The sequence below is a fragment of the Equus przewalskii genome, chromosome 26, assembly GCF_037783145.1.
Source record: "Equus przewalskii isolate Varuska chromosome 26, EquPr2, whole genome shotgun sequence".
In the NCBI taxonomy this organism is placed as follows: domain Eukaryota; kingdom Metazoa; phylum Chordata; class Mammalia; order Perissodactyla; family Equidae; genus Equus; species Equus przewalskii.
Genome location: NC_091856.1, coordinates 28,594,933 through 28,619,610, shown reverse-complemented (window position 1 = coordinate 28,619,610; position 24,678 = coordinate 28,594,933). Strand labels below are relative to the sequence as shown.

The 24,678-nt window shown below is 55.1% G+C and overlaps 1 protein-coding gene across 4 annotated transcripts in view; it reads right to left on the bottom strand.

The window, feature by feature from the left end:
- OLFML2A (olfactomedin like 2A) overlaps window positions 1-24,294 on the bottom strand; it is a 28,988-nt gene extending 4,694 nt beyond the window's left edge. The window contains exons 1-7 of one of the 4 annotated variants that reach the window (XM_070596449.1): window positions 24,066-24,294; window positions 15,685-15,948; window positions 10,117-10,224; window positions 7,036-7,245; window positions 4,920-5,169; window positions 2,422-2,652; window positions 1,183-1,368 (exon numbers count right to left, since the gene is read on the bottom strand). In XM_070596449.1, coding sequence (XP_070452550.1) covers window positions 1,183-1,368; window positions 2,422-2,652; window positions 4,920-5,169; window positions 7,036-7,245; window positions 10,117-10,224; window positions 15,685-15,948; window positions 24,066-24,176 — 1,360 coding nt within the window. In that variant the 5' untranslated portion in view covers window positions 24,177-24,294. Of the gene's footprint in view, window positions 1-1,182; window positions 1,369-2,421; window positions 2,653-4,919; window positions 5,170-7,035; window positions 7,246-8,017; window positions 8,235-10,116; window positions 10,225-15,684; window positions 15,949-21,710; window positions 22,038-23,861; window positions 23,976-24,065 lie in introns of those variants that run through there. The other 3 variants (XM_008528390.2, XM_070596450.1, XM_070596451.1) reach the window with 3 other exon arrangements.
- Window positions 24,295-24,678: the final 384 nt, after the last annotated feature.

Below are 24,678 nucleotides of genomic sequence, written 5' to 3'. Positions count from 1 at the left end.
CACAGTCAAGATTTAGCCACAGGCTGATGCCAGCTCCTGTTCTTTGTCTCAGGGCCTTTGCCTATGCTGTTCCTTCTATCTGGACTGCCATTCCCCATCCTATCTGCCTGGGGAATGCCTCCTTATCTTTCAGAACCCTTGGCCAATGTTCCCTCCTCCAGGAAGCCTTCCCTGACCTCCCCCGGCTTGAGTGAGGGGCCATTCCTCTGGTCTCCTTTGGTAACCCTTTGTCTTGGCGCTTTTCATTGGGTTCCTCTGCACCAGCCCGTGAGCCACTCCAGACAGGGACCAGGTCAATGTTGACCTGGCAGTGGAAAGACTCTAGCTGTTCCAGGCCATCCCATGGGATGCCACAGCTCTCAGGGTGAGTCCACACTCTTTCATCTGCCTCAGCCTACTCTCTCATTACACTCCCCTCCCCTCCCTTCTAGGCCACCACGCTACCTCTCATTGCCCGACCTTCGCACATGCTGGGCCTTCTGTCTGGAACACTTTGCCCTTTCCCTTCCGCAAGGCTTACTCCTGCTCTTCCTGCAGGGCACAGCTCAGCCTCACCTCCCCTGGGAAGTCTTCCCTGACCTCCAGGCTCAGTTCCCACAGCCCCTGGAGCTCTCCCTCTCATGCTATACCGAGATAGTTTCTCTAAGCCTTTGCCTCCCACATGAGACTGAGTTTCTGGAGGGCACGTTAGGTCTAAACAACCCCTTCCCCCATCATGCCCCAGGTCTGATAACCAAAATTCTGCCCTTCCCTGTGCTAAGCCCCGTCCTGGCCCTTGCCCAGACCTGCAGCTCCTCGAAGGAGCAGCCTGGGGCCCTGCTCACTTGTAAAACAGGGTGATAACCCCCACCTTGGAGAGTTGTGAGATACCATGAGCTGACGCACACGGGCGATTAGTACAGAGTAAGACTCAACGAGTGGAAACTAAGGCTTGACAGGGAGAGACACTCATGAGGGCCATCCTTGTTTGCTGCTGTATTCCAGCTCCTGGCAAGGTCCTGGCCCGCACATGGGGGTGCCCTCAGCATCCCCTCCTTGGGGTGGCTAACCATTCGGAGCCAAGACTGACTGGGGAAGTCTGGACCACAGGAAACCACAAGGCAAAGGAGAGCCATGTCTCCCCGGAGGACCCTCCCCAGGCTGCCCCCACCCTGCCCCCTTCCCATCTCCGGGGTCCCCAACCTTGCTTGAAGTTTTCCAGGTTGCGGAATTCTACCAGGCTGTTTCCGTAGTAGTAGTTGGTGACATAGATCCTGTCATCCCTTGCAGCGGGGTCCTTCATCCAGGCTCCCTCGTGGCGTCCGTAGCTGTGGTGCCTCACAGGGGGGTCCACGGCCCGGAGGGTGCCCTCGCAGCTCGCCTCTCTGCCTGTGGGGAGGGAGGGGAGCAGCATTTGGTATGCAGACTCACAGGCCCCAAGCCAGAGCAATAACCCTGGGAACATTCTCTGGGTCTGACTTAACTCCTTCCTGATGTTGTTTGCAGCCTTGTTTTTTTCTTTCCTCATAATCAAAGCAATGTCTGACCATCATAGAAAACACACAACATTCATAAAAGGAGCATGGAAAAAACAAAAATCATTCAAAATTCCATTTTCCAAAGAATTTTGAAACATGCTGTATTTCCTTCCTTTTCTTTGCATGTACAGTCATGCAGACATACTTTTTTAAAAACATGATTCTTCTTCTTCTGAATATGGATCCTGTTTTCTCCCTCCACTGAGCAATTTCTCACATGATTAAGTGGCCTTTTAATGATGTGATTTCAAGGTTCTGCCACGCCACCAGACAGCTGTGCCCTGGAATGTATTTGACCAGTTCCCTTTGGTTTTAGACCTTTAGGTTATTTCCAGGGTTCTGACATTAGAAATAGGCTGTGAAGAAACCAGTTAAGCTGCAGCTGTTCTCCACTCGCTGATGGATCCTTTAGGAAAGATTCCTAGAAGTGGAATGCATGCGGATCAAAGCAGGGAATGGTTGCAAAGCTTGCTATCACAGGTAGCCAAGATCCTTCCGGAAGGTTGGGCTCGATGACTTAATGAGGAAGATAGCTACTGAAAGACGCAAGCCAAAACTACAAACACAGACATAAAAACAGGGCCAGAGGTCGGACAGAGGAAAGAAAGAAGTGAAAATAGCTACTAGATTTGACGGTGGGATTCTAGGTGATGCTTTAAGAAGAATTTGTTGAAAATACTACCTCTTTCACTGTAAATGTCATCAAACTTTTTCTGTAAAGGATCAGATAGTAAATATTTTAGGTTTTCCAGATCACATACTTCTGTCCCGTGTGTGAGTGTATATATATATATTTACAACCCTTTAAAAATGTAAAAACCATTCTTAGCTCCAGGGCTGTACAAAAACAGGTTGGGTCTGACCCGCGGGCTGCAGTTTGCTGACTCCAGTGTGGCTTACTCACCTTGGCTGGGGACTTCTGGGCGTGAAGGTGGCTCGGTGGACATGGGGCTGGTGGTGGTGGTGGGAGTCGGGGTGGGGGTGGGGTCTGAAGCAGGGGTGCCAGGGGCCAAGTCCACTCCCTCTGAGGTCCTGGGCCTGGCCTCATCGTGCTCTGCCGAGTTGGGCTCAGATGGCCTGCCCTCCACCCTGGGCGGCAGCTGCTCCAGCCAGGAAGTGCCCTTGAGGGCATTGTCTGCGGAGAGAAGACCTGGGCTCACATCCTAGTGGTACCTTCTGCTGCCCGGGGCCTCCCCAGGCCCTCCCAGGCTCCTGACTCTGGGGCCATGGGGGAAAGAAAGGGGGCCCTGGGGAGTGAAAGGCCTCGAAAAGTGGGAGGGAGGGAGGGCTTCATGGTCAGAAGACGGGCTCCAAGCTCCCCAGCTGAGTGGCCTCAGTTTCCCCTCTGTGAACTGAGAGTCATAAGGCCCACCGCATCAGCCGGTTGTGTTATCAGAGGAAAATGTATACAAAACATTTGCCCAGATCCCGACAAACACGAGGTGCCAAAAATGAGGCCCCTTTTCCTCCTAAGTGTCAAATACTTTGTACCAATTCTTCCACTTCCTGGATTCTATTCCAGGAGGCACAACCCCTTGCTCCCATTTTACAGACTTTCTCTTGGTCCTCCCCGTTGCAGCTCACGCTCTAGTTTCTCTCACCCAGGATCTGCCACCTCAGGCCAGGAGGGGCAGGTGCAGCCAGCTGCCCATCACCTCTGGACCCAGGTCTGTCTGTCTCTCTGTCCCCTCTCATCTAACCTCTCTCAGGCTTCTTGCTCCCCTGCCTCGTCCCTGCTGGTGGGGGCTTTGCTGACGGGACAACTTTTTCAGCTCCCGTGGGACGTTGTTTGGTGGCCATCTCTGGGTTATCCTACATCTCTGGGCTGGGGTGGATGGGGTCTGGGTGGGGTCTGGGTAGGGGAAGCAGGAAGACCAAATGCCACACAGCCAGGGGACAAAGACTCCTCAGCTCCAGGGACAGAGCCATGCAGGGACCCGAGGCGGGCTCTGCAGCCCTCCCACCTGGTTTCCACTCCTGCTCTGCCACAACTGGCTCCAAAATCTGGAGCCAGTCCCTTCAGCTCCCTGAGCTCATTTCCTCGGCTCGATCAACTGCGATAGCATGTGTGAAAGTACTCAGAAAACGGTGATGCCAGGGACAAAGGCACAGTGCTGTTGTGATTGTGATGGTGTGGCCCCTGGGGATGCGCTGAGGCCCCTGGACTGAGGACAGTCATCTGGCTTCTTCCTTTCTCTCCCTGATGGGCTTCCTCCTTGCACGGGGGTTTAGCCAGGCCCTGCTGTGGGGTAGCCCCTGGAGCCTGGGTCCTTGTGGGATGGGGGCAGACCCTCTGGTTAACGGGGCCTCAAAAAACCCTGGCCTTGGCAGCCTGCCAGGGCAGGGGCTTGTTCCCACGGGCCTCGCTGGAGAGTCAGATGCCCACAGCTGTTCTTGGGCAGTGGCCTGGCCAGGGGTCAGAGGCATTGTGCTATAGCCAGGCTAAGCTGGCAGGGATCAGGGCCAGCAGCTGGCACCAGGAGCTGGGGGAAGAGGCCCCTGAGCCCTGAGAGAGCAAGAAACTAAGGGCTCTTGAAGCAGACTGGTCCCTCACAGTTCCACCTCCCAGCCCCCTTGGACATGGGCTGGGCAGAGGCCTCACTGGAGGGGGCGGTCAGCAGGACCTAGGAATGGGGAACGGGCTTGGGAGCTCTCCGGGACATCGGAGGAGAGCACGCATCTATCTATGGAGGGTCTCAGAGGAGGAATCAGGAGCCACCCAGTGGGGAGGGCTCAGAAATGTGGGTACTCTCAGAACGTCTGTCTCTTTCTTCTCAGTTAATTACTTTGTGGCCCTTCACTCTGATCTGGCAGGGAGCTGCAGGAGAAATACAGGAGTCTGTGGGCTCTTCTGTGGGGAGATAAGAAGTGGGGGTTGCTGGAGAGGCCATCCATTCCAATGCCAGTCTGGAAACCAGAGGTGCCTCAAAGGCTCCATGTCACTTCCCAGAACGCTGGCCTGGCTTCGGCCCCTGCATTCCCCCCCACCCCGACTCCGCCCCCGGGGCAGCTGCCTGGTCCTGGGTATGTTTTTTCCCCACTCTGCTGTGAGCTCCACGTTAGGCAGAATCTCTGGGAAATACAGCAAGTGCACAGTGGACCTTTAGCAAATCTTCGAATGAAGAAGGAGAAGTGCAGTGAGGATGCAGACAGTTGTAAACACTGGAAAGGAACTGAGTGGCCTTCTGTGCTGGTTATGTCATTGCATCCCCTGCAACCCCATGAGGGGGTATTAGCCCATTGTGTGGATTTGCAAAAGGCTGCAACAGGTGACCAGTGGAGCTGAAGTCTGGGGCAGTCTGACCGTAGAGAAGATCTCAGATCCCTGCAGGGGACCCTCGGGGTGCGGCCACCCATCAACAAGCCCCCCCACCCTAAGGAGCCAATCCCCCTTCAACTCACCAGCCACGGCCTCGGTCGCCTCCTTCCTGCCTGCCTTGTAGTAGGTGATGCCTCGGACCACAGCCTGCTGCTGGGCCAGGGCCCGGGGCTTGCCTGTGGGCTGGGGGAATCTGCTCTTGCTGCCTTCCTTCCTCAGCTTCTCCACCTTCAGCAGCTTCTCCTTAGGAGCTTTTGGGAGGCCCCTGTCTACAAAGCTCTTCTGCATGCTGCCATATTTGTTGGTGTCTTTGCCTTTCCCTCCAGCTGTGTCCTGGGAGAGAAGGGAGTTCTCAGACTTGGCGGATGGTAAAAGGGGATGTTGCAGGGGGTCATGGAAGCTCAGCATGTGGGGGCTGGAGGTGGTCATGTTGCTCCAGACCCGACAGCCCAGATGCTCGTGAAGTCACAGCTTTCCTCCCATAGTGGCTACCTCCATGAGTGGGGTGTGCCTCGGTTTCCCTACTCAGCTCTCTAGCTCCTCTGCAGGCTTGAAGCCCAGCCTGATAGGTTAGATTCCTGTCCTGTTTCCCAACTCCTGCACACTCCCAGCTGGGGGCAGACTATAATGGTCAGCTCCCTGGGGAGGGAGCCGATTACCAGGTCAGCTTCCCATGCCTGTCTCTCTCACTCATTGGTCTTGTGTATGGGCAGGGGAGAGGTTCTCAGGCCCCTAGGCAGGGTGGCCAACTTATCCCAGGGTGGGGGAACTTTCCCAGTTTCAGCACTGAAAGTCCTATATCCTGGGAAACCCTTCAGTCCGGGGCAAACCGGGATGGCTGATCATCCAACCCGTGGGGCATGCAGTTTTTAACATTTTGTGAATTTTGTTATTTTTACTTCCTTTTAAATGCTTCTGATGCTGGCTTGGCACAAGAACACAGGGCATATGACATCACCCATTGTTAGGCAGAATCTCGAGGAGATACAGCAAGTACAGTATCTAGACCTTCTGTGCCGTTGCCAAAACAGGATTCATTCACGCCTGTGCAACTGGCACGGAACAAGCAGGAAGCCAGCTCCGGGCCCAGGCACCAGGCTTCCTCCATGCTTTATCAGCATCTAGGTGGTTCCAGTTGCAGACACAAATGGCCCCATCATTACAATGTCAGCACAGGAGGCCCAGAGGTGGAGAGGAAGAACATGGATTTGGCAGTCACACAGGCCCGGGTTCCAGTCCCAGTGCAGCCACCCTCCCTCCATGTGACCTCCCGTCACGTTTCCTCGTCTGCCACACGGACAATGATCATCCCTCTCCGGTGGTTATGGGATTAAGTGATATAATGTCTGTGAGGAAGTCAGGTTGAGAGCAGAGGTTCCACAACGTCAGCTCCCTTTTCCCTGCTCACGGAAAACAAGGCTGCTGTGGAGAGTAGCGCAGGCTGTGTGCTGCACGCGGGGCACTTGTCGAAGGGGTACAAACAGGGTGAAATCTAATCTGTACTCCATTTCCCAAGCCACACACCCTGGTGTGTGCCTATCATAGGAAGGAGCTGTGTACAATCTGTTCACCCAAAGGGGGCTCTTCTTTCTGATTTATCTGTCCAGAGGGAGAATTTCTGCAAGCTGTCTGTCTAGAGGAGGGCCCTTATCAAATGTGGACAAAGGTGTGTTATATGCGTGGGTGGCTCTGCCTGGTGACAAAACCCAGTGCCCCTGCTCCCTCTGCGCTCTGAGTTTGACTGTGGAACACTGGGGATCGCTGTAGGAGTTCTCCACCCCAGGCTGGGTTGGATGAAGTGGTATTAGTCTGCAGGGGTCCCCAAGGCATTGCCCACCTGCCCCATAGGGGCCCAGCACCAGCAAGAGAAGACAGAGTGGTTTTACTGCCCCCGACTTGGTCTCCCAGGGCCAAGCAGGGAAGGTCATCTCTGCAACCTCGTCCCCACTAGTTTAGAAACGGGAATGAGAATACTGTCAAATGCCTGGCTCAGGGAACAGACCGCTCGGCTGCCCCAGCTCACAGCACAGCAGGCACCCCTGGCCCTGCCCTGCCACGGACTCTCCCACTGTGCCAGCCCTCAGCCTTGTCCTATGGCCCCAAATTCCCACTCAGCTGGCCCTCAGGGCTGAGGTCCCAGCACACTGTGCTCCCAAGCCCGCCCATCTTCTGGCCCCATCATCAGAGCCATGGCCTCACCTGAGCCTTGCTACCAGGGCCAGTGGCTGGGCCAGCGGCGGGGACTGTGGCTGCATCCTTCTGCAGCAGCTGGAGGCCCAGGCTCGACAGCTCCTTCTTGATGCTCATCATGATGGCTGAGTGGTTCTCGTAGTGCTTCAGCTGCTCACTGAAGTGGCGCATGCTCTCCCTCACCACCTCGTTCTCCCGGCTCAGGTTGGCCTTGATGCTCTGTGGGGGCAGGACCCGAAGTCTTTCCGGCCTCCTCTGACCACCCCCCACCCCTGGCCTGAGGGGGACACCCCAGCTTCTGCCATCAAGCTTTGCTGCCCGGTCTCCTGAGCAGGGCCCAGGGGTATGCATGGGGGCGGCACCAGCGAGCACCGGTGGAATAAAGCATGCTGCTAAGAGACTCTATTAAATGTTTATTTAAAAAGTGAATGAATGAAAAAATATATATGTTCAAAGTACTAAATTAAAAAGATACAAATGGGTATAAAAACGTCTCCCTCCCACCTTTGCTCCTCGGTGCCGACAACTGTTAGGGTTTCTTTTTCTTTTTTTTTTTTAACACTTTGCTTTTTCACATGAGCCTATTTTGCAAACTCTTCCATCTCTGTATATACAATGCCCCCCATTCCTTTTAGTGACCACATAGTATGCCACCGGAGGCACAGGCCATAAGGTACTCAGCCAGTCCCTTATGGATCCATCATTTAAGCTGCTATCTTTTGCTACTTTAAAATTACCTTTTAATTTCACAAGTAATACACAAATACCTTCTTCTTGTGGAATACTCAAACAACAAAGCTCTCTGGCGTTTTGCCATGGCTGAGTCTCTGATCCCTCCCAGGCTCCAAGTCTCTGACTTCTCTCCCTGCAGTGCTGGCTCCTCTGGCAGCACTGAGCCGTTACTCCCAGTCCTGTTCTCCTGCTTCGCCTGTCTCCCCCTTGCTGGGGGCCCTGCCTGGCTTTAGCAGCTCCCAGCTACCCCCTGATCTACCTGGATTCTGGAATCTGCTGGAAACAGATGGATAGCTCAGAACCACCATGCTCCTCTCTGGGGATCCCTGCCCTAGGGATCCCCATGCTGGGCTGTTGGCCAGGCTGGCCTTGGCCGCTGGGCAGGACTCAGGAAACCAGGTATCAGCCCCAGGTCCCCAGAGCCCCAGCAGGTGTGGGGTGTGTGTGGAATTCCTCTGCCCGAGTCCACTTCTCAGCTGAAGTAGGAGAGACCAGAGTCACAAGCAGGAAGAGCCTCATCCCCGGGAAGCCCTGGAGTATCGGAATTCTGAGTTCAGAAATTCATGGGCAGAAATTTTTACAGAGAAGATAACCTAAAAGCGATTTATGTCTAGTCAGCCCTGGGTGTAAACAGATTCAGGGACCAAGAGGCAGCAAGGCAGGAGTTGGACAGAGCTGGGTTCAAATCCTCACTCTCTACTTCCTGGCTGGGTAACCTTGAGTTAGTGACTTCACCTCTCTAAGCCTCAGTTTCCCTGCCTGTAAAATGAGGATCTTTATCATAATCACAACTAAATGTCATGGTTACTGTGGGGACCAGAAAGACTAAGAAATGAGAAAGTGCATTCTAAACTAGATCACAGGGAAGACAGAAGTCAAACTGTGGAAGGCAAGTTTTCCAACCTCTGACATTTGCCAGATGGTTGTGTGTCATGGGGGCTGCTCCGTGCACTGTGGGATGTTTAGCAGCATCCCTGGCCGCCACCCACAAGAAGCCAATAGCATCCACCACCTCCTCCCCCAAGCTGTGACAACCAAAAACGTCTCCAGATATTGCCAACTGCCCCTGGTTGAGTCCCACTCGTGTAAGGGAGGAGAGCAAGGGGAGTGGGACCCCGACTTGCTGCCTGACCCCCTGGGATGTTTCTCCCTCAGGCCGAGGGAGACAGCTCCCCTGAGTGAGGCTGCTCTCTTCACCTTCTCCCAGGGTTAGCAAAAAGCTTTTCTTTTTCATAGAGTTATCACTTAGTGAACAGAAGCAAAGCACAGATAATGCAAACCAGAAGATAATTAAAAAATCATTTCTTTGTTGCTGCGGAAATCGTTTCTGATTTGTTCCAGGCCCCGCAGACATACCCTCCAGATTGTCTGGCTCATAGTTACATGAAGCAAGTTAACATTTCCTGAGATGACAAGACGAAAGGTCAAAGGAGGACAACTGCAGAGCTGGCGACAGGAGAGCAGGCGCAGAGGAAATATCAGGGCACAGGAGAAACTCAGCAACCGTTATGTTTTTCCCACGCTGGCATGGGCCTGGCACACAGCAGATACTCACCAAATGCTTTTTGAATAATTAAAGCCACTGTGAGCCCAACTTTGGGGATAGTAAGGGGTTAATCTCCCCCCCAGGGCACAGGATGCCCAGGTGCCCCCTCTCTCTAAAAAGGAAGCTGGGAAAGGAAGCCCCCACGCCCGCTCCTGGCAGCTGCATGTCTACAGGCTCCCAGCAGCCCTGCAGGGACCGGATGCAGGAAACAGGCGGAGGCCAGGCTGTGCCAACAGAGATGCAAACCTCAAACCTGCAGCCTGGACCCCCACGCTCACCCAACGCTGTCCCTGTCCTCAGGTGGCAGTCCCAGCCACCCACCTAGCCCTCCAGCACATTTGTCTTGACCAAGAGAAGATGCTCGGCACCTCTGCCTCCCCTGCAGAGGGGCACTGGGACAGTCATGCTGCCTCAAGCCTGGCCCCAGTGGGCTTGGCCAGTCCTGCACCACTCCAGGGGGCACCACTCATGTGGTATTTTATGAAAATAGTGGCCCCAGAGTTGTGCAATGTGTGGGTCCTGGTCTTGGTCAACTGAGGGTTCCAGCCCCCTCCAGACTCTTTTCATACAACCAGCAGGTGCCTCAGTTTCTCCACCCAGCCTTCCTGCTTCGTGCAGGCCCTTAAGCCCGAGTCAGACCTCTTCCCCAAAGTCTAAACCCTGTGGCCTGAATCTCCCTCTCCCAGCTCCTGCTGGAGTCCAGCTTTCAACAGCCACCAGGGGCAGGACAGAATTGCCCAGGCCCCTTCGGACACTGCCCTTGGCCTCCAGCACTACACTCGCCCCGCCTCTGGCTCAAGCCCTGCCCTTACCTCTTCCAGCGTGTTCATCTGGGAGGCCACCTTGTGGACGTAGGCGTGCACTTTCATCAGGTCCATGCTATACAAGGTGCCCTCCAGGAGATCCACCATGGACTGCAGCTGCCCAGGGAAGGGGGATGGTTAGTGAAAGGGCAGAGCACAGGGCTGGACACAGAGGGTGCAAAAGGAACCCTACCACGGCAGAACCCCAGGACCCCAGGGCCTCAGAATGGCCTGCTTGGGCCCTCAGTGCCCGCCAGACCCAGCCTGCTCATAATCACAAGCAACAGGTTCTGTCTTTTGAGCATTTACCATGGGGCAGGCACTGTGCCAGGGCCTTTCACAAGCCATTTCACTTAATCCTCACAACGACCCACGAGGTGTGTAGTGGACACCAGAGGAGCTCCATTCCCACCCCCAGTGATCCCTCCTCCTGTTTCTCGTGCCCGTCCTGGCTTCCACATGCCTCCCTTTAACAGCCTGCACCTGTCACTCTCTTCAAACAGCTGCTTTGCCCCCCAAAGTCCCTGGTGTACGTCCTCCTGGCGCAGCTCTTCAACAATGCCTGACTGGGGTGGGCATCTATCAGCCCAGCTCTCTCGCCCCAGTGGGGACAACTGAGCTGTCATTCACATGCCAATGTACCCTGGGGCTGAGGCTGGCACTGGGCCTGAGACCACACCACTGCTGGGCTGCCCTCCCTTCCTGCCTCTCCCACTTCAGTACCAGTGTTCCCCCGGGAGCACTTTCATAATAAATCACCTGCATGTGAGTCACCCGCCTCAGGGTCTGCTTCTAGGGCCCCAGCCAAAGACACGGTCTGGACAACTGTTATCTTCCTCTTCCAGGCTGGGAAGCTGCAGTTTAGACAGGTGAAGTGACGCGCCCAAGGCCACCCAGCTGTTAAATGGTGGAGCTGGGAGCAGAACCCAGACTGGTGTAAACCAAACCTCTTTCCTATTATGCTTTACTGCTCCTTCTTGTGTCCAGATGGGGAAACTGAGGCCGGGAGAGGGGGCAGGGCTTGCACAAAGGTCAGTGGCAGATGCTGGGTCTCCCTTGCCCAGCCCTGGCTCTTCCCTGCAGCTGCCCCTCCCCTTCCCCCGTCTGTCACATCTCATCAGGATGTGACAATGCCCTCCAGATGGCCAAAATGCCAACGAGAGCATCACGGGAAGCTTGGCCCAAGGGGCCGGTTGGGAAATCAGCATCCCCTGGCTTCTCGGGAAGGGCAGATCCAGCCCACCCTCCCGGTGGCTCAGCTCCGAGCCCTGAGGCATTTCTCAGGGCCTGAGCAGGCCAGTGCTCCCATTTGGCCCTGGCCAGCTGTTTCCAAAACAGTTTGACTCCCACTCTCGCAGGAGTGTTCAAGCTGTTCATAAGCCAGAGAGCTTTTCTCTGAGCAGACTCTGATCTCTAAAACGGAAAAAGGGAGTGCAGGGCTCTGATGGGAGCAGGGGTAGGGCCTCGAGTCTTGTCTGCTCCCCGACAACCGTGCTCAGGCCCTGAGGGGCTGCACAGTACCCCTAGGGCTCTGGGGAGCACCTTTTGAGAACCATGCACATGGAGTCTTAGGTTCCTCAGCTTCCTTCTCTGTGAAATGGGGCAAGAGGGTGGTGGTAGGAGCAGTCGTGTCTGGACAGGGCTCAGCCCAGAGTGAGCACAGCAAGGGCGTCATGAAGATCAGCAATAACGACTACTATTCCAGGGGACTAAACGGGAACCTCCCAGCTTCATTCACTCTGCTGCCTTTACGGCCACCAAAACTGGCTTCCTGAAGCAAAGCTTTGATTGGGTCTCTCCCCTGCTTGATAACTCGACATGGCTCCCAGCTTCCCCTGTGTGGCTTCTCATCTCCCGAGTCTGGCATTCAAGCCCTCCATGATCTGCTCCTGCCGCCCCCTGCAGCCTCAGCAAACATGTGCTCTGGGCCAGGCACTAAGGACAGTAGTGAGCAAGACAGACGCAAGCCGGAACCGTCTTTCGCAGGCTGTCAGGGAACACAGAGTCACACCCAGGCGTCCAGACCAGAGAACAGGCGGTAACACACAGAAGCCCAGAGCATTACTGATGGGGCCCTGACCTTGTCTGGGAGTGCATGTGGATTGGGAAAGTCTGCCAGGAGGAAGTTTTGTTTGAGCTGAGCTCTAAAGGAGGAGCACGAATTAGGCAAAGAGGGCAGGAGAGGGAACGTCCAGGCAAAGCGAACAGCTTGTTCAAAGAGCTGGTGAGAAGAAACGTGGTGTTCGAGCCACGTTACTCAAAGTGTGGTCTGCAGACCAGCGCCGGTCCAGAGTGCTCGTCTCTAGTCTGTGATAAAATAATCACAAAAAGCGAGAGTAGGCTTTTATGAACTTTTAGAGCCATTTGACAGAGCAATTTTATATCTGTGGGCTCTAATAATACAACATAGGGCTTGTATGTTGCGTGTCCGTTTTTGTTTCATTGTTCTAATCACTCATTTTTATAGTATTTTATAAAAGTATTGGTTCTTAAGATTTTTAAAAAACTGGTCTTTCACCACAGTTTGAGAAGCACCATGTTAGAGGACTTGACAAGCAGCTAGTGGGGCTGGAGCAGAGAGGGCAGGGAGGCACCCTGTGCCATACCCACTCCACTTGTTCTCACCCAGAATGCCCTCATTTCTGCTCTGCCTGAGGGACTCCTACACATCCCTCAAAGCCCAGCTCTAATGTTATCTCCTCCTCTGGGTTCCCACAGTCCCTGGGACATCCCTTGGCCCAGCACTGATCATGTTGCCATTTTGGGGGTCAGGAGCTGTGTCCCCACAAGACTAGGGATTCCTCAAGGGTGTGGCCATGTCTGGTTCATGTGCAGAAGGAAAAGGAGCAAAGAGGTGGGAGGCACACCCCGGTAGCCAACCTACCTAAGAAAGGGGACCTGGACTCCCCTCCCTCCTACGCAGAGACAAGCAGCTAAGGCCAGATCACAGCTGGAGTTCTGAGCTTGAAGGGAAGGGCTGGGATAGAGACAAGAGGTGGGAATAGGGTGGGTGTGCCCTGTGCTCCTCCCCCATTGGCTTCCCCTAACCTCCTCTCCTGGGGGGCTGACCTCAGAGAGCCTCCTGCTGAGGGAGGGGAGCCGAGCTGCATGGGAGAGGTCTCAGCTCTGTCTCATACTACCTCTGCTGCCCCCTCCTCTTGGGACTTTCTGGGTACCCCCTCAGTACCTGCTGCTGCTCCTAGGGTGTCACTAAGACTGAGCATCTTCTCTTCCTCCTCCAACCCCACCAGCTGGGTCAATCCCACCACCACTCCACTCCAGTCCTATAAGCCGAATGAAAACCCTCATGGCTGCTGTGCACCAAAAAGGCCTATGGGACAATGGGCTGCTGGCTTAGAGAACTGCCCGGTAAGCCCTTCAATGGGAAAAGGGACACAGGAGAGAATTCCTGGGTTCACATCTTAGTGGTGCCAAAGTCTTGCTGTGTGATCTTAGGCAAGTCACAATCCCCCTCTGGGCCTCAGATTCCCCCACAAGTAAAGCTAGGACCATAAGTTCCCTCTCCAAAGGGTTGTGGCAAGGATTAAATTAGCCAGCATTTATGAAAAGGTTTTGTGTATCCTCGTCAATTTTGCTTACAATCGAATTGTTGAGAAGTGGACTGCAGCAGAAGTTGGTTTGTCCCTGTAACTGAGGACTGGCCTACGGCCTCAGTACCTGGAGTCTGCAGGGCCCGAGTGAGGTCCCAGGGAGACAGTGTGGTCCAGGGACTGCCAAGTTGTCAAGAGGCCACTTGGTCTAAAATTCAACCCACCTCAACTTTGAGAGTTTTGGTATCCAGTCACTTGTTACAAAAATTTTACTCAAGTTAAAGAAAAATTTTTAGCTAAACGTTGGGAGAGAATTCATCATGAGTCTTTGGCTTTTCTGCATGTCTTGCATTTAGAGGTACTGACTGTCCAGGCCATCTTGTATGGTGAACAGCCTCGGACAATAGAGATGGCATTTCCCTCTGGAGCAGGGAAGGCATGCTCGGTGCCCATCACAAAGAGCGGGCACACTTGGTGCCCATCATAAAGAGCGGGCATGCTCAGTGCCCATTATTATAAAGAGTGAGCATGCTCGGTGCCCATCATAAAGAGCAGGCATGCTCAGTGCCCATCCTTATAAAGAGTGGGCATCCTCGGTGTCCATTATAAAGAGCAGGCATGCTTGGTGTCCACTATAAGATTTGGATCCTCTGAGTTGGGGCTCCTCTCTTGAAGAATACCCCAGTGTGTGTGCAGGTGTCATCTGGCCCCACGGCATCACCCTGTGGGAACTGGAGCTGGGAGAATCAGCGCAAGGAAGAGCAGCTACTCCGGCTGCCGTGTGTACTAGAGTTGTTTGTCTCTGGCTTCTTGCGTCTTCCGCCAGTGTCCATGAAACTGGCAGGCTAACCTGTTAGCTCACAAGCAGGGTAACATCTCAGTCGACTGCACAGTTCTTGACACCAGAAGGGCAAAAGAGACACTCAGTTTGGAAGAAATCGTAAAGGAAGACTCTCTCCAAACACCAAATAATCTAGTCCTTTACAAAAAGGAAGACAGGAGGGCAAGGTGGTTCAGAACACACTTTTTGGACACAGCAGGACCTGGGCTCAAATCCCAGTGCCAGTAGGCCCACCCAGCACTGAGCCGAGCACAGGATAAATCTCACAGAAGGGCCCGGCTGGCTGTGGGGCTGAGCTCTAGCCTGCACACGTCTATCGGAGCCACGGGTCCCAGCGGTGGGCCGTGGCATGGGGCTGTGTCCCCCAGAGGTGGGGCTCTTTCTAATCTGCCTATGGGGGAGGGTAGGCACAAAAGTCACATAAAAGTATGGTGCAGACTTGAGGCTACATATCAATGTGTGAGAGCCTGCGCCAGTTCCCTAACTTCTCCCAAATCCATTTTCTTGCCTATAAAATGAGGACCAAGATCCCATATTTCACAGAATTGTTTAAGAATTTAGAGAACTAATATGTAAAAAGAGGTTAGCACGACATCTGGCATGCAGGAGGTACTTGAATATCGGAAATATTATTTTTTCTTTCTTTCTTTATTGAGGAAGACTGGCCCTGAGCTAGCATCCGTGCCCATCTTCCTCTACGTTATATGTGGGATGCCTACCACAGCATGGCTTGGTGAGTGGTGCCACGTCCCACACCCAGGATCCGAACTAGCAAACCCGGCCAAAGAAGTGGAACATGCGCACTTAACTGCTGCGCCACCGGGCTAGACCCCGTAAATGTTATTATTACATTAAAAACAATCAAAGCCACAAAATTTAAAATACTGTATAGAGGTGCCGAGAGAGAAACTGGTTTGGGTACAATGCAGGACACTGGAATAGAAAAGGGGCTCTATTCAGGTAAACTAGCCAGAGAATGCTGCCTCTATCACTCACTGGCAGAACGATCTTGGGCAAGAAGTGGCTTCCCCCCAGGGAGCCTGTTTCCTCACCTGTGAAATGGGAGGATACCAGCGCCCGCCTTGGCCTGTGCGGACTTTTCACGGGAAGGACAGCCTGGCCCAGCCCATGGGAGATACCCACCCAGGGGGTGTTCCCCTCCACATCTCACCCCAGGATGTCTACCTTGAGGAGCTCGGGTGCCTGCTTCTTGAGTTTCTCCATCTTCCACTCGTTCTCGCAGGGGTTGAGCGAGGAGGGCGGCGCGGTGCAGGAGCAGCGGCAGTCGGTGCCCGAGCTCACCGTCTCCACGGTGTAGAAGTCCTCCACCCGCGCCCGGCCGCTGCGCACGCGGCTGCACGCGTCCTTGCTCAGCGGCCGCATGATACACTTGCAGCGGCAGTCCGAGCCCTCCGAGGTCATCCGCACCTGGTCCATGTCGCCGAACACCTGCAAGAGCGGCTCCGGTGAGCCAGTGCTGGGGGGAGGGGAGAGGAGGCGAGCAGGCAGATTCCAGGAGCAGAATCCAGCCCCCCAGCCCTTGGAGGGTGGCGGTTAGAGGTGGCTGAGAAGCTAGCAGCCCTTACAAGGAAATAGAGGGCTTATAATAATAACAATAACAATTAAAATATTAATGGCTGCTGCGAAAAACAGTTTGGCTGTTCCTCAATAAATTAAACACAGAATTACCATAGGACCCGATAATTCTACTCTTAGGTATATACCCCAAAAAACTGAGAACAGGTATTCAAAAAAAAGACTTGTACATGAATGTTCACAGCAGCACGATTCACAATAGCCACAAGGTGGAAACAACTGAAATGTCCTTCAGCTGATGAATAGATGAACAAACTGTGGTACGTCCACACAGTGGAATATTAGTCAGCCATTAAAAGGAACGGAGTACTGACACAGGTTACAATGTAGATGAACCTTGAAAACGTTATGCTAAATGAAAGAAGGTGGTCACAAAAGGCCACATATTGTATGATTCCCTTTATATGAATGTCCAGAATAGGCAAATCCATAGACACAGAAAGCAGATTAGTGGCTGCCGGGATTTAGAGGGATGGGGAAATGGGGAGTGATGGCTTAATGGTCGCAGGGCTTCCTTTTGGACTGATGCAAACATTCTGGAACCAAGTAGCAGTGATGGTTCCACAACATTGTGAATGTACTAAATGCCACTGAACTGTATACTTTAAAATGGTTAAAATGGTAAATTTTATGTTATGTGTTTCACCATAATAGTAAAAAAATGAATGGAGACATTTCACTGAGCATTGAGTACATCCCAGGTTTCATGCACGCCTCACCCTTTAATAATACCTGCGTATGGGGGGTATTGTTACCTCCAAAGTCCTTACCATGGCCTTCAAGGCCTGTGTGAGCTAACACCCTCCCCTCAACCCCTCTTCTTGCCACCTTTTCCTCCCTTGGGCTCACTCCACTCTAGCCTCAGGACCGTTGCAGATGTGGTGCCCTGAAACCCTTATCCCCCTGATATTCCCTTGGCTCATTCCCTCACCTTGCTCACACATCACTTCCTCCAAGAAGCCTTCCCTGACCGCCCACCTCCCGTCACTCTCTATCCCCTTAGCTAGTGGTTTGTTTGTCTTTTTTGCACCTATTACCATCTGAAGTATTATAGCCACATCTGCTTCTTTTTTGTCTCCCTGACTCTCCTGGAGGCAGCATGAGAGGCAGGTCCTTTGTCCAGGTCCCTCCTGTATCCCCACAGCAGTGCCTGCCTGGCCTGTGGTAGGTGACGGATAAATGAGCCTACATTTTGCGGCCATGCTGGAGCACAGGGCTAGGAGCATGGCGTCCGGAGCCTAGGTTAGGAGCCATGAGATTGGGCAACTCAGCCTTTCTGTGCCTCTGTTTCCTCATTTGTAATATGGGCTCGTGCCTTTTGGGGTGGTTGTGAGGATGTAATGAGTTAAAGAATAGGGCCCAGCACATAGTGCGTCTTAAGTGTGATAAAGAAAGAGAGGCTCACAGAGGTGAAGTCACATGTCCAAGATCACACAGCTTCAGTGTGGAAGATCCAGCTTTGGACCTGACTCCAGATTGAAATCACTGCTCTATGCTGCTTCTCCTACAGACCTGTTCCCCCACACCCTGTGTGACTTTAAACAGGTTACATAACCTCTCTGAGCCTTGTACCCTCGTACAATGGATGACTCTCCTGACCTGGCCTCCTCATGGTGAGGATAACATGACCTCTATTTAGTGGTTTCCCTCCCCTCCCCACTTTTCCTTCAGTCCCTCCCTGGGATACCACACACCCAGTGTCCAAGTGTGGTCACTGGTCACTGGAGGCAGCAGGACTTTGTGCCCACAGGAGTCAGCTCAGTGAGATCAGTGGCAGGTGCCAGGCTCAGTCACTGCCCCCAGCCCGCGTGCCCTGACACACTGGCTGGGCTCTGGGACCCCCAACCAGCCACTCCCCTAGTTGGCTCAGCCAGCCCACCCTGGGCTCCAGGCTCTTAGGACACAGCTATTCATGGCTCAATCAACAAACACCTCAGGCCTCATGGCTACTCAGCTCTCACTGAAGCCACCAGGACCCAAGTGAGTCCATGGCTCCCTTGGGCTTTCTGCCACGCCCAGAGCCTGTGTGTGTCCCCGGGCCCTCTGGGGAAGGGCTGTGGGCACTCCATTTCAGCTCTGAGCCATCAGACACCTGTTTGAGCCCCTGGCCTCTGCCAGACCCGGGGTGTTAGCTGGAGGGACAGAAGAAATAGATCGATACATTCTCCACCTTTTCAGCCATGAGAGAAGCTCACATAGCAAGCTCTGAGGGCACAAAGATACCCATGAAGACTGCTCGGAGGAGGGCGCCCCTGGGGGCATCTTTAAGGAGGAGAAGGGCATTCCAGGGAGAGCAACTCAGACGTGGAAAGACAAGGAAGGGCCTGCACTTTGGGGGCCCGGAGGAGGGTCACTCTGGCTGGTGTTTGCAGGGAGCCTGGGGGGCAGCACGTAAGGCTGGGGGGCGGGGGGTGGGGAGGGGGGGACAGCGCCCAGCCCAGGGAGGGCCCTGAAAACTGGCTGAGGATCTTGGCTTCCTCCTGAAAACACGGGAGAGTTCAGGAAGGGTTTTAAGCAGGGGAGGGCCAGGATCAGATCTGCACTGTGGGAAGCTCACGTGGACGGATGGTGGCTGCAGGAGGCCAGCCTGGGGCGCAGAGCCCAGGGAGGAGACATTTATTGAGAACTCACTGAGGGCTGGGGAAGTATAGGGCAGTGGTTAGGAACACGGCCCTGAGCCACCTAGAGCTGTGTGTGCTTGGGTAGATTACTTAACCTCTCTGTGCCTCAGTTTCCTCTTCTGTAAAATGAAGGTACTACGAGTGCCTACCTAACAAAAGACCATGTGAGGACTGAGAGATGGAACAACAGGAGTAGCTCAGTCCAGCACCAGGAGCACACACAGTAGTCTGTATATTGTGGCTGTTATTATTACTACCAATCGTCCTAAAAGGGGGCTGTTTCTCCACGTGAGTGCACTGTTAGATATTCCTAGCGGTGTCCCACAGATGAGGAGGCTGAGCCTGGAGCCATCGAATGACTTGTTCAAGGGGACTAGGGCCCAGGGTGGGTGGACTTGCAGTCCCCTGGGGGACGAGGAGGGTGGGGATGGGGCAGCTATGGGGGGAAGCTTTGTCCCGGGCCCTGTGGGCGAAGGGTCCTCCGGGGTGATTCTCTCCTGCAGTGAAGGCTGACAGCCGAGCTCAGGGTCCTGCAAACTCCTTAAATGGCCGCTAGTGCCTTAAGCCTACCTTTTCTCCTAGACTCTGGGCCCGCTTCCGTGCTCTGCTGGGCCCCCCAGCCACCGTCCCCCGACTTGCCCAGGGGGCTAGGAGCCCAGCGGGTGGATGTGGGTGTGTTCCATGTGGCCATGCCAGAGAGGCCTCCTCCTCAGCCCCCACCCATAATCCCAACCCCCGCCCCCCAGCAGCGGCCTCCGCATCAGACCGCACCATTCCTTCCCTCCTCAGATGAGGTGCTATGTCCTGATGGGGGCGGCCAAGGCCCTGACATGGCCAGGGGTCGGAAGAGGGCCTCTGCTCCCAGCCCCTGCTGCCAGGAGCCCAGACTGGGCCCTGCATCCGGTGATCACTTGGTCCCTTGGAGCTTGACCGGAGGCAGCAGAGCGCCATGGTGGGGCGCCAGCCCAGGCTCAAATCTCAGCTCACATCTCCTCCCTGTAGGCCCTTGACCCCTCTGAGCCTCAGTTTCCTCCTCTGTAGAATGGGGAGGATAACAGTCCTTTCCTCATAGGCGATTCCTGAGGCTGAAATGTCTCAATAAGTGCAAAGCACCTGGCGCCGAGCCTGGCACAGAATAACTACTAAGTGGTTCTCACTTTTAAAGTCGCTGCCAACAACCCTCTCTCACATTTGTACATCGTTTTCAACCTCTATTTGCTCTCACTACAACCCCATCTAGAGAGGAAAAATCTGAGCATCAGAGAAGACTAGCGGTTTGCCCAGGTCACACAGCACAGCCTGACTCCAAAATTTGGTTTACATGCTGTACCTCCCAAAACCGCCCGTAGTCACCAGGCAAGGGATTCTCCACAAGCAGCTGAGCTGGGACAGAGAGGGAGCGCTGGGTTGGGCCACGTGACCTGGGGCTCCCGCTGGGCCTGCCCCAACCTGCCCTTGGCATGAGTGCTGGAGTTGCTGCCAAGCAGGAAAGTCCCTCCCTCGGCCCCCATCTCTCCCTGCCGCCTTGCTCAGCACAAGCTGCTGCCAAAGCCCCCAGAAGTGGGGGTGGTTTGTGCTTAAAAAGGTCCCTAAGTGTTTGCAAAGAAATCCCACAGTGCGACGTGAGACGGGGTACTTGAGATTTTTCTGAAGAGGCATGGATAAATCTGGCCAGAAAGGGGAAGAGAGGGGTTCAAGCTGTGAAATGTTCTAGAAATAGGACATGTTCAAGTTATGTCCCTTTGAGCTCGAGTCTTCCCTCTCCTCTCATGGCCAGCCCAGACTCACGGAGAGGCAGTTTTCCCGTCCTACTGCAGGCAAAGACCACCCCTGGAGCCCACTACCGGCTGGACACCGTCCCCTAGACGCCCACAGACATCCCAAACTGGACCCAGCATCTTCTCCCAAACTGGTGTCTGCTCACCCTCCTGCCCAACCCGGATCTCTGAGCCTCCTTATTACTCTGGACAACCCATCAGTCGTGTTCTTCTGGTTCTTCACCCTAAATATCTCCCATGTCTATCCCTCGCTCTCTACTCCATGGCCACAGCCTGAGCTCAGGCCGCGTTAACTGCTACGTGGACAATACAGCGGCCTCCTCTCTGCTGGATTAATCTTCCAAAAGCTCCTCTTTGATGATCTGTTACTCTCTTGCACCACAAACCTCTATGGCTCCCTATCACCTCCATGAGTTCTCCACTGAAGGATGTGCCTCAGAATTACCTGGGTGCACTTGGAAAATGCAGATGCCCTGGCCTTCCTCCACACCCCTCGACTCTGGCTCTCTCAGGCTCCCGGGCCTCCAGATGCTCGCTAAAGGCTGAGGATGCTGGAACTCCAGGTTGCTCCCAACTCCTCAAGCTCCCTCTCTAGGATATGTGAGCGGCCCCAACCTGACTCTTTTGACCCTCTGTATTCAAGTCTGTCCAATGGGGAGGGACCCTGAAGTCTCAGAGTGTAGGCAGCAGGGTAGTGTAAGACCCCAAATGCAAGTGCTGGGCACAGGCCTTGGCACACTGGGCGCTCCTCAGGGCTTTATCCCAGGTGCCCCATCCAAATGGGGCAGGACCTTTGGTGGCCTAGCCTGGCCCAGACTCTGTGCACAGGAGGAAGACTCCATCGCTGTGTAGCTCCTGCCTGCTCCTGAGCCTGTTTCCAATTACACCACAGGCGGAAACTCCCCAAGCGGAGGAGCAGCAACACCTAAGCCCTGGGGACCCGCCTGGCCTGGAACATCCGATCCCGCCCGGGACACCACCGCCTGCTTGCTCCAGCCCCTCCTGCTCCCCTGGCCCAGCTCCCACAGGCTGGGCCTTCCCTCTGTCCTCAGGACCAAAGACCCGCTTCTCACCCCTGGATGCACGGAGGATGTGAGTCGCCAGCAGCCCTTTCCCAGATGGGGAAACTGAGGTAGAGGTGGGGAATTCTCAGCCACATTCCAAGGACACACAGCCAAAAGCAGGTTCCCAGAAGTCCCTGGTGCCATGTGATTACCTGGCTGTCCATCCCAACCTCCACATCGGGCAGCCCCTCGGAAATGCCAGGGGAGCTGTGATCTCCTTCTCCCGCTCGCAAGCTGGACAAAGCACTTCCTTAGATGGAAACTCCAAATCCTGTTTCGGAGAGACCTGCTATAAACACTAACACACGCTGAGCGAGGAGCTGGCTGAGATCGCAGAATTCTGTGGTGAGTCCTGGGGCTGAGCCGCCCCTGGACCCCTGAAAAGATCGTGCAGGAGGGAGGCTGGACCTCCCAGGAGCAGGAAGCCCATGGAACACTTTAGGGCCCTAGATAGACTTTAGGTCCCAGGCCGGTCCTCCTAAGGCCTCCCCCGCTAGAAAATAGGCCAGGCTTGGAAAGGAAGGACTGTTATGGGGGAGGGAGAGGGTGATAATGAAAACAGCTCTCTCCACTGAGCCAGCAGGAGTCCGGCTGTGCTGAGGAATGCGGAGTAAATTCACCCATCACTTGATTTTTATTTTTCCCAGCTGACTGAAATGGTGTGGGGTGGGAGGTGTCTGGGGGAGGGCTGTGCTGACTCCCCCAGCTGCTTCATTCTCCAAACTCTAGGATGCTCCTTGTCACCCCACCAGCCCCGGCTTGCCCTGGAACAACTAAACACACACACACACCCCCAACCTAGCAAGTGTTTGGCTGACTCACTACATAAACAGGGTGTTGGGTTCTCTTTGTCTTTGCTTTGTTTTGAATGCGAGCCCTCCCCCACCAGCCCTATAGCCCTCTGCATGGCTCAGAGGATGCCCAAGAACAAACATTGCTCCCAGCCAGAGAGATGAGAGGTGGCAAAGCGGAGATCAGGTTATCTGGGGTTTTCGCTTACCTGTTCCCCAACTGAGCCAGGTCAAGGAATCCTAGAAGGCTGTATATGGAAGGGAAGTTAGGGAGATATTGTTTTTCAGATGGGGGAATTTAAGCCCAGAGACAGGCAGTGACTGGCCCAAGGTCACACAGACGAAGAACAACAAAAGGCCAGAACCTAGGTTTTTTGATTTGCAAGCCAGCTGCCTCTCTATACATCCTAGTTTCCCCATCTGTAAAATGGGAATGCTTCTCATTCCCTCAGGGTCTTCAGAGGACAGGAGGACATGGTCAGGACTGCAGCCCACTTATTTTCATAGCCTGAGCTGAATCTTCAGGCTGAGCGTGTGCCAGTGCCCCCTGCTCATATACTTACCATGTGGCTAGTGGCTTCTGCCTGTTACCTGCCTGTGGACAGGGGAGCCTCACCTTCTACTTGGGAAAGAGGCTGTAGAGACACCAAGAGAAGTCACTCCTTGGCTCTCATACTATGTGAGCAGGGCCCTACCTCCTTCCTGCCCCTCCCTCACCCCCAGACCCATCCTCCTCCTCACTGGGTCATTTCCAGAACACCCTCAAGGGGTCCCTGCTCTGACTAACGCTAAGTGCTTGCTCTCTCTCCATTCTGGATCTCACCCCCTTTTGCAGATCCCTGTGGTAAGACTTCATAATTGCAGTATCATTTATTGGGCACCTCCTAGGTGCCAGGCAAGGTGCTCAGCATTTTACAGGCATGATCTCACTAATCTAGAGATCCTGACTGCAGGGAGTGGGAACGATTATTACCCCATATTTACCAGGGAGGAAGTGGAGGCTCAGAGAAGTAAAGGCCCAGGGTCATCCAGCTGAGAGGCGAACATGGGATTTGAACCCAGGTCTGCTTGACACGGGGAGCAGATCCTTTGAGCCACCACTGAGAATAGCTCAGGTCACTTCTGGAGACACAGGGTCCTCTAGAAGGTGCACCATATCCCTGGCAGGAGCACCAGAGGCCAGGCAAGTGGCCAGCCTGGGGGTCCCCAGCACGGCCTGAAAGCCTTGGCCCAGGGCCTACTGAAAACCTGGGAGTCGCTGGGCAGCAGTTACCCAGGGGCCTGCCCCCACGTGGGTCAGCCTCCCATGGAAACTTGGAGCCAGATCTCCAAGCTGCTCCTGCCCAGCGCGCCTGGGAATCCCTTTTCTAGGCTGGGGACTGCATCTCCTGTCTGCACCCACCACCCCCAAGCTCCCAGCGCCCCCTGGCTCTAGGTTTCAGAGCTGATCTCCCCACACTGGATTGGGTCCCAGCGCCCCTTCCTGAGGCTCTGGGTCCCAAGCAGCCCTACCATCTCCAGCGCTTCTTGCCCCACGCGCTCCTCTCCCGGGGTCCTGCCCCAGCGGCTTCGGTGCTAAGCCGAAGATCCGAGGTCCCCTCTCCTGGTTCTCGGCTCTCGGCCCCTGACACCCTCCTGGCCCGCACCCCCAGCCACAGCGCCCCCTCGTGCCCGGCTCCCCGCCGAGCTGCGCCCGGGCGGGAGGGCGGTACGTACCTTACTGTCGGCGCGCACCGTGCCGGCGCGCAGCAGCAGCAGCGGCAGCAGGAGCAGGGCCAGGGGCCGGGGCCGGGGCCGGGGCCGGGGTGGGAGGGCGGCCGCGGCCATGGCGGGACGGGCACGGCGGGCACGGACAGCTGGCGCGGACGCTGGGAGGCAAGGGCCGCACTGCTAGCGAGGTGCCGCCGCCCGCTCCGCCCGCGCGGCGCGCCCCCCGCCGCTCCCCGCCCCGCGCCCCCTCCCGCGCCGCTGGGGGCGGAGCGAGGGTGGAGGGGGCACCCCGCCCCGCCCCGCCCGGCCCGCTCTCCGCGGGGCCTCAGAGTAGAGCCATCCGGCGGCTCTCCAAAGGGCATCCCAGCAAGGACACAAAAAAGGGTCTTGTTCGGAGCCCGCCGGAGCAGCGGGGGCGGTAAGAGGACCGAGGTCCCGTTCTGTGAGATGTGGGACCTCGGCGTGTCTCTTCACCACTTTGAGCCTCAGTTTCCTCGTCTGTAAACTGGGGCAAATAGCGCTTTCCTTTTGGAGCGGTCGTAAAGTTCAGATGAGTGATGTTTGTAGGGCAGGAGAACATTCGAGCTCTCCAAACACACCGACAGCGCCGGCTCCACCC